The sequence below is a fragment of the Mycteria americana genome, chromosome 26 (assembly GCF_035582795.1).
Source record: "Mycteria americana isolate JAX WOST 10 ecotype Jacksonville Zoo and Gardens chromosome 26, USCA_MyAme_1.0, whole genome shotgun sequence".
NCBI lineage: Eukaryota > Metazoa > Chordata > Aves > Ciconiiformes > Ciconiidae > Mycteria > Mycteria americana.
Genome location: NC_134390.1, coordinates 1,027,436 through 1,039,971, shown reverse-complemented (window position 1 = coordinate 1,039,971; position 12,536 = coordinate 1,027,436). Strand labels below are relative to the sequence as shown.

The following is a 12,536-nucleotide window of genomic DNA, read 5'->3' as shown; positions in this document are numbered from 1 at the left end:
AGAAGCGAGCCATTCCCGATGCCATTTCCTACCGGGGGTGTGAAGAAATAAGTGGGAAAAGGTAGAAATTCATTGGATTTGTGTTCCTGGGGGGTGAGGGCCGGGGGAGCTCGGCTTCCGCACCCGCGCAACTTCAGCCGGGACGTAACGAGCCATTCCTTCGGGTTTTGCGTGTGTGCGCGCAATTTTTATTTTAATTTCTTCTCCTCCAGGCAAATGCCTCCCTCAAAGCTCTTGGAAGAGAGTGACCAAGTAACTTGGGTTGTAGGTGATATTTTGCCCTTCTCCTGGAAAAAAAAAAACCAACCCAAACCACCCCTGCCTGGGATCGGCAGGAAGGATTTCTCTCCAAAATTAAGGGAAGGTATTATTTTTCTCCGACCAGCCCCGAAAACATAGTTTTTTCACCCAAACCGCCGGGATTAAAGGGATGACCAAGTGTCCGTGGATGTCTGCCCAGGGGAAGGGGAAGTTTTGTCCCCCGGGAGCCCCCGGCTTCCCTGAGGGTCCGATCCTGACCCGGCCCCGCCGCCATCCCCACCCGACTCCAACCCCGATGGGGGGGGGAAAGGCTCAGCCCCACTTTGGGGGGGCTGAACCCCGAGGTCCTGAGCATGTCGGGGACGGGCTGCCCCCTTCCCTGGGGTCTACAACCCCTTCCCCCCCCCTCGGAAATCCCATCCGGCACCTCAGCCCCATCCGTGAGCCCCGCCGGCGCTGGGGTGGTGGTCCCGCTCTCGGGGGGGATGGAAGGGTCGAGCGGCCCAGGAAAATCCAGATATTTTAAAATATCGTGGGGAATGGCAGCAGATCGCCCGGTTTCATGGTCTCACCAACATCTGCGAGAACCCACCAAAACCCCCTTGGTGCTCTGAAGTGCAATGAATGAATTTCTTCTTTCTTCTCTGTTTTTGTGTTTGTTTTCTTTTTTTTTTTTTTGGTTTGGGTTTTTTTTCCTCCCCCCGCCTTTTAATTCCTCCCACGCCAGCTGACAGAGCGACTGACACGCCAACCGACAGCCAGCCAGCCCTCTCCCCCTCCAACAAAATCAAACCACAATTGACAAAAACTTCCAGAATCGGAAACTCCGGGAATAACTTGGGCTCAATTACCCACATCCCTAAAGACTTTTTGTATTTATCCATTCATGTATTTATCCATCTCCCCTCATTCCCTCCGATGACCCTCACTCAATTAACTCACTTTCCTCAACTTTTTTCCCCCAGAACTGGTGAAATTCAGGTAAAATGAGGAAGAATAGAGCCACAGCGAACAACACACTGGCTGTCGGGGTGTCGGATTTGGGCTTGTCTGGAGTTGCTCTCAGGCATTGCAGTGTCTGCACACACAGCAAGCTTTTTTTTTTTTAAGAGGAAGAGCTTTTTTTTTTTTTTCTTTTAACACCCAAACCACATATTCTCGTGGCTGTCGTGCGTTAGGGCAGGTTTTTTCCCCAACGATTTAATCCCGCTATAGCAGCGGCGATGGGTTTCTCAAGGTATTGGGATATTTCCTAGCTGAGCGTCTTAAAAAAAAAAAAAAAAAAGAAAATAATAAGAATTAAAGCTCTGCCGTTGCTTCCAAAACACCCAAGTTCTCCAAAATAAAGGCAGGAAACACCGTCAGATCCCCCCCGGGTTTCTCCGCTCATCAGCTGCGCACTCAGAAATCAGGGACTGGGGGGTGTGGGGGGGGGAGAAATCAGGGACCCCTTTTTTTCACACTTCCCCCCCGAAGGGATGGGGAGCTGGGAGGAGAGGATCCAGCCCCCGGTTCGCCCCATTCCCGGTATTGGGCAAAGCCGCGTCCCACCTTCCCGGAGATTTGGGGAAGCATCCAAATCCATACGGGGCTTTCCCGGCATTTCTGGTGGCGGTATGGGCTCCATAGGGCACTCACTGAACCCGCGGAGAGACGCTATACATACACCCCCCCCCAATGTATCTACCTTTTAGACGCATCTATAAAGCTATATGTCCCCCCATAGGCATACACATACCGTATTAACCACCCCGGTAGAGACCGTAAAGGAGATCTACACACCGCTTCAGACGAGAATATAGAGGGTTGCACTTGCATATATATCTATAAATTTATATATAACGTACGTATTACCTACCCACCATTTCATATAATCATGTCGAGGGGTGCACTTGCATATATATCTATAAATGTATATATGTAACGTACACATTACCTACCCACCATTTCATGTAATCATGTCGAGGGGTGCACTTGCATATATATATATAAATTCATATATAGAGTACAGACACGTTGTTACATGCGGTATATTGTATGTGATAGACCTATATACAGAGACACACAGATCGCCTTAATACCCAGACTTATATAAATTACACACATACCGCCAAGCCCCGCACACATACATCTAACATAAATACCTGTATAAAATGTATACGCACCGACGCCCAGATCATAAAAAGAAACGGACATACACGGCTATATGCGCATGCCACTATATACCTTTGTATAAATGCGTATATATATATTATATATATGCACTTATGCATGTCAGCTGGAACACCTAGGGTAGCTACGCGCGCATTTCTGCGGACACCAACGCGAATCTTTTTTTCATATAGGTTTATATAGCTCCTTCCCGCTCTCTCTGCCCCCTCACAGAAATATACCCCCGCCCTCCACGCAAATTTAACCCGCGATAACATTGGTTTAGGTTACATCCCTTTAAAAGCCTTTTCTCCCCCCCCTTCCCCTCCCCTCGCCATCATTTAACGAGGTGATTAAATCTAGCAGATATTAAGGTCGATTGTAATCCGCCTATGGAAACAATTTCCTCTCTCGTATTTCTTTCCCGGCTGCTCGGGGCCGCGGAAGTTCCGCGGGTGCGGAGCCGGGCGGGCCGCTGCGCTGCTCGGCGGGGCGAGGGCAGGTCGGGAGATTTTTATCTGGGGCCGGAGCTGGAGTCAAACTGGTTTAGCGAAAGGCGTCCTTTGGGAGGGAGATGGCGAGAGATTAGGAGCGTCTGCGGAAAGGCATCGCCTTTTCAGCCGGGGTGATTGCGGGGGGGGAGAAATAAGGACAAAATGAGGGGAAAAAGGAAAAAAAGGGAAAAAGGGGAAAAAGGAAAAAAAGGGGGGAAAAGGAAAAAATAAAAACTAAAAATCAAAAAGCACTCAGTTGGCTCAATTTATTTTCTCCGCTTTTTACTCCCCCTGGGGACAACCCTTCTTGGGGACAGGCATCTGCCCCTCGCATCTTGCGGGGAGCCCTTATTAAGAGGTTTCGGCCCAAATTTGCCGGATTTCCCCCTCTTTTTTCCCAGCCTTTCTCCGCGAAGGATCCCGCCCGGGCGGGATGTGCGGTGGTGGGGAGAGGAGGCGGCTGGAGGGAGGGATGGGAGAGGCACAGGGCTACAAAGAGGTGCACAAAGAGCCTCTCCTCAAGGCGAAACAACGACCAAAAAAAAAGATATTTATTTTTAAGAAATGTCATCCGCAGTCGGTACATATCATCTGGACACCACAATATTATATACATATACAAGACATTTAAAAAAAAAAAAAAAAGATGCTTTTACATATCCAAAGAACACTGTCGATAATTAGCCGGTTTAGAGAGGGAAAGAAACAAACCCCAAAGACAATATTGTGCATTTTCCATCTTGTCAGCGGAGAACAGACATTCCAGTTTTATGGCAGAGATATAGAAACCCTCATGAGAACGTCCCCAAAATAGTCTCGTACAGCAACTCACTTCCATCTGGGACCTAAAAATCAGTGGTCGGGATATTTAAGCGATACCCAGAAATGGTTTTCTTCCCACAATAGCAGCCTTATTTCTTATTTTCGGTCCCTAGCGCCGAGAAAATACGAAGCTGATGCAACTTTGCCATAGGTTCTCCATACATTTATACATCGGTGGGTGAAATGGCCCGAGATACGAAGGGCTGGCGAGGGGGTCGGACTATACAGCGTTACAGGGCGACATTCAGAGTTCCTCTCTCCTTTAACGTGACTACACTCTTAGCTTATTAGGATTTTCTTTTACAAATATACACAGTTTAACCTTATCGATGGATTTCTCAGAGCCAAACTGGGGTTTTCACAGTCAGAGCGGGGCAGAGGGATAAATCAAAGTGGGTTGTTTTTTTTTTTTGGGGGGGGGGGAGGATGCGTGTGTGCACTTGTGACTGTCGATTATTATTTTTTGCTTGTTTTTTAAATAATGAATTGGAATCAGCGGAGTCCCCATGACGTTTATCATACAAACTACCAGATAAATATTTGCGCTTCTTGCTTCCTTTTCCTTGCCCCTTCTCCTCCAAAGTCACCCGCTGTCAGGTGGGGTGGAGATGCGCTGTCTTGGATTTGCTCACCACCTTCTTCTCCTTGACCCTCCGGTTCTGGAACCAGATAGTCACTTGGCGTTCGGACAAGTTGGTGGTGGCCGAAATCCTCCTCCTCTTCTCTTTGGTGATGAATTTGCTGGCCGCGTACTCCTTTTCCAACTCCTTCAGTTGGATTTTGGTGTAAGGGACCCTTTTTTTTCGTCCCCTCCGATAGCTGCTGACTTCGGGTTGTAAGGGGACCACGTCTGGATTAAAAAAAAAAATAAAATAAAACATAAGGAAGGGGGGGGGGGGTCCTGCATCCCGGGGCGTGGGGTGGGGGTTTCTGCACGTCGGGGAGAGAGAGAAAGGGGGGAAAAAGGAGGATAAAGAGTGGAGGAGTGCGAGTGAAGAGAAAGGGGGAGAAAGAGAGGGGAAAAGGAGACAAGACAGGCAGAGAATGCATCCAGCGAGGGGAATAATCCTATCGTAATAGTAATAATAGCATAATATCCATAATTCGCGTGGTGAAAGCCTGTTTTTCTTGGCGACGCTGCCCACGCTGATAAGCAAGGAGCATCAAGTCAACCCGCAGACTAAAGGGACCTTCCAGACGGATAGATTTTGGACAATATCTAGAGCTTCTCCCCTATTTTCTTCTGCCTTTTTCTACCCCCCCCCCCCTTTTTTTTTGTTTTTTTCCACCCGGCAGCAAATCTTCTCGGGGGTCCCCGCAGATGCTAACCCCCCAACACCAAGCCCGGTGCAGCGACAAGTGCATCCCCCGCATCCCAGCCCCTCCCGCAGGGTTGATGCAGCCCAGGAAGCCCCTCGGGGGAAGGAAGGGGGGCAAACCCAGCCAGAATAACCCCAGACCCCCCCCCCTCTAGTGACTTTTTCGGGGGGTGAGGAGGGGGAGATGCTCTGTGCTTTGCAGAGGAGCTATTGGGAATGGGTTCAGCGGGGATGCGGGGAGTATCTTCACTCTGTCGGTACTGCGGGGGGGGGCAAAGCTCCCCCCAAGCTTTGGGGCAGTCCCAGCCCCTTCCCAGCCCCCTGCCAGGGTGGGGGGGGGTGACCTGGGAGATGAGGCTCCTCGCCGCAAAGGTGTGACCCGGCTGGCTGGAGCAGGAAGATGGAGGCGAGCTGTCCTCGGCAGGCAGCGCAGCCCCAATTATGGCTGACAGGAGTTAATTGGGGAGCCCCTGGAGGAGCTTTGGGGGCCATCGGCTCTTGGGGGGGGGGAATTGGGGGTGCTGGGGGTGCCGCAAAGGCCGGGGGGGGGGGGAGGAATCTCCTTCAGGGGGGTTCACCAGAGCCGCAGGCGATGGGGACAGAAAGCGGTGGGGGCGGCAGCTCCCCCAAATACAGCCGGAATGCGAGGACCCCCCCCCCGAAAAACCCCCACATCCATCATGCAGCCAACAATGCACCACCAAATTCCCCCCCCAAAAAAGCTCCCGGGAAAGCCCATTCCTCCGTCCCTCTTTGTCCCGAAGAAGGAAAATCCATAAACCGATGTGTGCCCCCCGTTGCCCCCCCAAAGGACTAACGCCACCCGTCCCTTCTCTCCATCTCCGATGCTGTAGGGTTTCCCCCCCCTCGTTTTATTGTGGTTATTTCCACTCACCCCCCTCCTTCCCCACCCAACGCTGGGACTGGGGGGGCTGGAAGGAGTCTGGGGAGAGGTACGGGGAGGCAGCACCCACCGTCACCTTCCTCCTCCCGCTGCCGTCGGGGCACGGAGCCGGCCGGGCCCGGTGCGACCAGGAGGGGAAGGGAGCGAGGGATTTGCTGGGCTAAGAGATGCTCCAAGGAGGGGTTTTGCCTTCCCGGGCTGTCAGTCGGGTGGGATGCCGCCTGACCTGGCAGAGAAGCCCCGCCGGTCCTCCCCCCCGCCACCTTCTGCCTCCCTTCTTCCCCTCCAAACAGATTCATTTGTCACTTGACACCTCTTCCTATAATTGTGTGTAATTGCGATATGATTTACTGTCCCAGCCTCCGACAATTCTCATTCGACTGAACCACTAGAGAAAAGGTTTTTTTAAAAAAATTTTTTTTTTTTTTTTGCCTTTTGAAGCTTTCTGCACCCAGAGAAGCGGCAAGCAGAGGGGAAATTGCGGAGAAAAGCACCGAGAGACGCTCTTTAGGTGAGGCAACAAGAGGGAGGAGAGAAGAAAGGGAAGAATTAAACGGCAAAGTTACTTTCCAAGCAAGCTCACGGCGTGTATTTTGATTCAGAAATGATTGCTTCACCTTCTTTCCCATACATGTTCATACACATTGCCTTGCACAGGAGGCATTCCAGAGCCATTTCTTTCCCTTTAATTACATATACAGGCATACACGTATCTATCTGTATATGCGTGTGTGTATATGTATATGCACACTCATCCGCACACACGCACATCCACCCCTCCGGTGGGAGCTGGCGGTTGGGAAGCGGGCGAGCACGCCGGTTCCCGGAGCAGCCTACCTGGGAAAGGTGATTTCCAGAGGTGTGCAGACTGCGATTGCTCTTTGGAGCAGTACACTTGCCCATCCCAGCCATTAGAAAGAGCCCAGTGTTGGTAACCTTCCATGGGAAGCAAAGCGTCGTGTCTCGGTTCCGGGTGACCACCGAGCCCCGGTACCACCGACACGTCCAAATAGCCAGGGACCGCCTGGTAGGAGCTGGGAAAACCGGGATAAAAGGCGAATTCTTTGGCCCTCGACGGCAGCTCCTCGCCGGGCAGGGGCCCGCCGGCCTCGGGGTACTTCTCCCCGGGGTGGTAGGCGCAGGGTTTCTGCTGCAAGTTGACTCCGTGGGAGTGGGACAACCTGCAGCCGTAGTAGCCCCCACCGAAGGGGTAACCGTAGCCCAGCGCCGCGCTGGAAGCCGCCCCCGACGGGCACTGCCGGGGGGGCTCGGCGGCCGCCAGCTCGGCGTACGCGGTTCCCTGTGGCGGCGGCGGCGGCGGTGGGGCGGTGGGCACGGCGAGTCCCGCGTGGGGCATCATCTCCCGGCAGTGCCCCAGCCCCTCCATGCGGTTCTTCTCCCGCGGGGCGTCCTCGCAGCGGCAGGCGAGGCCGTCGGGCCAGCGCGGGGGGAGGCCGAGCGGTGCCGTCATGTCATGCCGCGCTGCTCCCGCCGCCGCCTCCGCCGCCGCCTCCTCTTCTTCCTCCTCTTCCTCCTCCTCCTCCTCGGCCGCCGTCGGGGGAAGCTCCACGCCGCGCCCCGCCGCCCCGCGACCCCCCCAACATATCGGCCCCGCGCGCGCATGCGCCGCCGTCGCGCCGCCGCCGCTCCATTAAGAAATCCCCCGCGGCCACGCCCACCCGCCCCCCCCGCCCCGACGTGTCTCCGCCCACGTGACCCCGCCGCCACGCTCATTGGTTGGGATCGGCCCCCCCTCTCCCCGCCCCCCCGCGCCCGCCCCGGCGGGGATTGAGGGGGGGTGGGGGGGTGGCCGGCACAAAGAGCCACGCGTGGGGGGGGCCGGCTCCCTGCCCACGCGTGTCGGCTGCCGTGGGACGAAGCCCCCTCCCCCCATGTCCCCACGCACACCCCGAAACACCGCGGGGGGGGCACGAGACACACGAATCCTTGAAGGATTCCCCCCCCCCCCCCCGCCCCGTGTTTTCAGCGTGGGGGAAGGATGCCCGTAGGTGTGTGGGGGGGGACACACACACAAAGATAACCACCCACCCGCGATATTTCACGGGACGGACAACCACGCCACGATGCTTCGAGGGGGCGGCCAAAAATCACCCCCCCCTCTTTTTTTTGGGGGGGGGAACCTGTTGACTATTTTTTTCCTTCGCGAGGTGCTTCCCCCCCCCGAGAAAATAAAGAAAAAAGGCAAAAACTCTGCCCAAACGCCCCCCCCCCCCCCAATTTTCCTGCCAGACTCCGAAATAATTTGGTTTTCGCCTGGAAATTGGGGGAAAAAAATAGAAAAATGGCAGGTTGCTGGCTGGGAGGGATGGGGATGGAGGGAGGACACCGGGGGGGCTCGCAGCCCTCGGGGAACCCCCGGGGGAGGAGTTATTAAGGGAGGGAGGAAGCTCAGAGACCTTCAGCACCCCAAAAGGTAGAAATAGAGGAAAAAGTGGGGAAAAAAGGAGATTTTAAAAGGAATTTAGTGCCTATGAGAAGGGAGGTGAGGTCCGCCTGCGCTGCCTTTGTCCCCCATCGTCCCCCCCCCCCAATTTTCCCGGGGGGTGCCGTGGAGAGTGGTGTGGAACCTCCAGATGGTCCTGTCGCCTCTCCCCCCGTGGGGTGCGTACCCACGCAGGACACCCCTCCACGCTGCTGGTTTTGGGGGTTTGCCTCCCACCTCATCCTCTTCCAACTCTTCCCAACAGCCAAAAAAAAGCAAAAACAAAAAAAAAAAAAGCTAGAAAAAAGCAAAAAAAAAACCCCAAACGCCCCAAATCCTGGAGGGGGGGAGAGCCCGCCCTGCGAAGGGCGCCCGTCGAGGGGCGAGGGCGAGCCCCCCATTAACCCGCCCCGCTCCGAGCACCCCGGGGGGGATTTTCGGGGTCCTAAAGAGCCGTCGAAGTCCAAGTTCAAGGCGAAGGAGCCCGAGCGGGTCCCCGTGAGCCTCGGGGACCGGTTTTGCGGGGATGCGGCCTCGGGGGCACCTTCCGAGGGCTTCGACCCGGGGGTCAGAGTGGGATGGAGAAAGGCTGCGATGGGCAGAAGGGGATAAAAATAATAAAAATGGAATGGGATGGGATGGGATGGGATGGGATAAAATGGGATGGGATGGGATGGGATGGGATGGGATGGGATGGGACGGAATAAAAAGGGAATGGAATGGAATGGGATGGGATGGAATGGAGTGGGATGGAATAAAATGGAATGGAATGGAATAAAATGGAATAAATGGAATGAAATTGGATGGAATGGAATGGAACAAAATGAAATACAATGGAATAAAATAAAATTAAATAAAAGGAAATAAAATAAATAAAATAAAATAATAATAATAAATAAAATAAAATAAAATTAAAATAAATAAAATATAAATATAAAAATAAAATAAAATAAAATAAAATAAAATAAAATAAAATATAAATATAATAAAAGCCGTGCCCGCACCCTTTGAATTCCACAGAGTGCTGTGAGTCCACCCAGGAATCACCCAGGAGAAACACCCCTCCCCATCCCACGCACCCCGTGGCTCGGAGGGCTGATGGAAGAAGCCGAGCAAGAAACGAGACGTCAATTAAAGCCGGGGGTCCGCCACGTCGGGGGAAGGGACGGGGGGAGCTGAACAAAACCCCCTTCCCTCCCCCAGCAGCCCTCTCTTTTTTTTTTTTCTTTCTTTCTTTCTTTCTTGCGCCTTTAATTTTTATGAAGTAGTTAACGTTTTGTAGCATATGTCCTATCTGCGCGGCGTGGGAAGGGGATTAAATGTGAAAAAATGTAAAGATTTATGGTAAGGGTAATAGGGGCGGAACGGGGGATGCGCGGAGCGGGCGGGCAGCGGGCGGGCAGCGGGCGGGCAGCGGGCGGGCAGCGGGCAGGCAGCGGGCAGGGCTCGGTGTCGAGGAGCTCGGGAGTTGAGGTGGGAGCCCTGAGGAAGGCAGACACCACGATAAATGAAAAATAAGAGCAAATGGCGCTGGTAGGTTTGGGGAAAGGCATTTCCACTTCGTATCCCGGGGAAATAGCGGTTTAATGAAACGTTTGAATGGTGTTATTCGGTGGGTTAGTGCGGGTTGCCGGCCGAAAATTAGGGGAGGGGGTGAAAACAAGGGAAAAGAGACGAAAAGAAGAGAAAAAGAGAAGAAAAGACAAGAAAAGGAGAAAAGAACAAGAAAAGAAGAGAAAAAAACAAGAGAAAAAGAGAAAATACAAGAGAACAAGAGAAGAAAACAAGAGAAAGAGAGAAAAGAACAAGAGAAAAAGAAGAAAACCAGAGAAAAAGAGAAGAGAAGAAAACAAGGCAAGAGAAAAGAACACGAGAAAAAGAGAAAAGAACAAGACAAAAAAGAAGAAAACAAGAGAAAGGAGATAAGAAAATGAGAAAAAGAGAAAAGAACAAGAGCAAAAGAGACAAAAACAAGAGAAAAAGAGAATAAAACAGGAGAAAAAAGAAGAAAACAAGAGAAAAAGAGAAGAAAACAAGAGAAAAAGAGAAGAAAACAAGAGAAAAAGGTCTTTTTCTAGAGGTAACAGAGGAGAAAAATCCCATTTAAAGCAGTGGTTTCCTGGGGAAAGGTCCGGGGCTGGGAAGGGAGGAGGAGGGTCGATGTGCAAACCAACCCTCAGCTCCGAAATTCAGGATTTCATTTCAGAAATGCTCCTTTTTTTTCTTTTTTTCTCCCCCATTTCTTGTCATTTCTCAGCTTTTGAGGGCGGCTCTCCCCGCGATGGCGAGTGGGTTAAGGAACCCAAACCAGCCCAGGGATTTTTACACTTGCCGAAATGTGGAACCGCTTAGGAGAGCGGTGCCCATAAATAAAAAATAGGAAGAGGGGAAGGAGCAATTAGAAATAAGAGCAGATGTGAGACCCGTTCGTTAGGTTAGGGCTGGTTGTGGTTTTTTTTTTTTTTAATAGCATTTTTTCCCCCCAAGCTCTTTTTAAAATATAATATTCCTCTGCTTGTGTATTTATAGAAAAAGGATGAAGAGTCTGTGTTGCTCCTGCACCGTCCCCGCAGCATCACATTTTCAGGATTATTTTTTAAATAAGGGAAATAAGAGGGGAAAATTGACCAGTATCAAATAATATTGACTCATAAATTCCTCCTTCTCATCCTCCTGCCGGCTCTAGGCTTGCAGATTGCTCCGGAAAAGGTTTTATATGGATATTTCTGCAGGGAGCGGTTCCCTCTCTGTCTACCAGCGGGGTCCGAGAAGAAAGAAGCTGAATTTTGAAGAAAGAAGCTCAATTTTTGAAGAAAGAAGCTGAGTTTTTGAAGAAAGAAGCTGAATTTCGAGGAAAGAAGCTGAATTTCCTTCTTCTGAAGACAAGTCTATGGGTTTGCCTGGTTCCCCTTCCCTTTCCCTGCCGCCTTGAAGACAGACCCTGGGAGAAATTCAGTGTATTTCTTTATTTTTGTTCCTGCTGGAAAGGAAGAGAGAAAGAGATTCACCTCCGAGTCCATAGGAAAAAAAAATTATATATATCCTTGCGGTGTCCAGCTCTGTTCCACTTTGCAAAACTGCAAGTTGTTTCTCATTACCTTATCTCCAACACATTAGCTGCTGGGTTTTAAGGGATTTTTCTACCCTCTCTCCTTTAAATTAGCCATTTTCTTTATTGCCACTCTCTCCTTTGGGGAAAAAAAAAAAAGAACAACACGGAAATTTAGGGCTGAACACAGTTTTGCAGGTGAACGTGTGTTTGCAGCCAGAGATATCGAGGTGGTCAATATATTGCGTTTGTTAAAAAGCTAATTTGACTGGTAGATATTCAAGGCAAACTCTCAAAAAGAGTGATTTCTGCCCCAAACTTGTGAAGGTAACTGTTGTCCTGAAAATACTGATGTGTCTGTGGCCAAACACCTAGAGAACACATTTGTGCCTGTCTAACGTGGCTCAAAGTCAAGGGCTGCTTCTCCAGGCCGGGGAAATCTCACCCAAAACCACATTCATCAGCTGCAGAATTTTATGATAAAAATCCCTTTTTATTATCCATATTTCCTGGAGAAAAAATAAAAACTATGGGCTGGATGAAAATAAAGAAAAAAGGCAAATCCTTTATTTCAGTGAGGGGATAGGTGAAAAGAATTCACCGCAAATCTGCGGCGCGCGGGTATTTTTCTTTTCCTTTTTAAATGTCCCCTTTTTTTACCGTATTTTTCTCCCTTTTTTCCCCCTCGTTGTCCGAAAGATTTAGAAATTCTCCCTCGACACATCATCTTCTGGAAGAAAACCGCATTTATGGTTCTTCCCACCTCCAGACATCTCACATACAAAGGGAAATGGCCAAGGTATGAGTTTTATTGAAGGAAAATCGGCTCCAGCCGCTCTCAGTGCCTCTAAACCACGATGCAAAAAAATCCCTACCTAGATTTGGAAAGAAAAGTTGCTTTTCCTTTTTTTTTTTTTCTTTTTTTTTTTTTTGGGGGGGGGGGGGGATAAAGGAGGGGAATTTTCGCTTTTGAGCCCTCAGGGAAATTAAAGCCCGTGGTATGAGAAAGTCTGAGATCAACATACAATTTTCCCACTGGAGTACCAATTTAGGGAAGAAACTATTCCACTAAATCTCATATTCTTGCAGAGGA

At 50.9% G+C, this 12,536-nt stretch overlaps 1 protein-coding gene across 1 annotated transcript; it reads right to left on the bottom strand.

Annotated features, from left to right (window-relative positions):
- Nucleotides 1-4,321: 4,321 nt before the first annotated feature.
- On the bottom strand, nucleotides 4,322-7,422 carry HOXC13 (homeobox C13). The gene is made up of 2 exons (XM_075525564.1): nucleotides 6,789-7,422; nucleotides 4,322-4,578 (listed from the first exon to the last, which is right to left on the bottom strand). Exons 1-2 carry the CDS (start codon nucleotides 7,420-7,422, stop codon nucleotides 4,322-4,324), a joined length of 891 nt encoding a protein of 296 aa, XP_075381679.1.
- Nucleotides 7,423-12,536: the final 5,114 nt, after the last annotated feature.

Coding starts and splice junctions, on each gene's coding strand:
- HOXC13 (XM_075525564.1), bottom strand. CDS start 7,422: ATGACGGCACCGCTCGGCCTCCCCCCGCGCTGGCCCGACGGCCTCGCC. Junction 4,579..6,788: donor CTGGAAATCACCTTTCCCAG/GTAGGCTGCTCC, acceptor TTTTTAATCCAG/ACGTGGTCCCCTTACAACCC.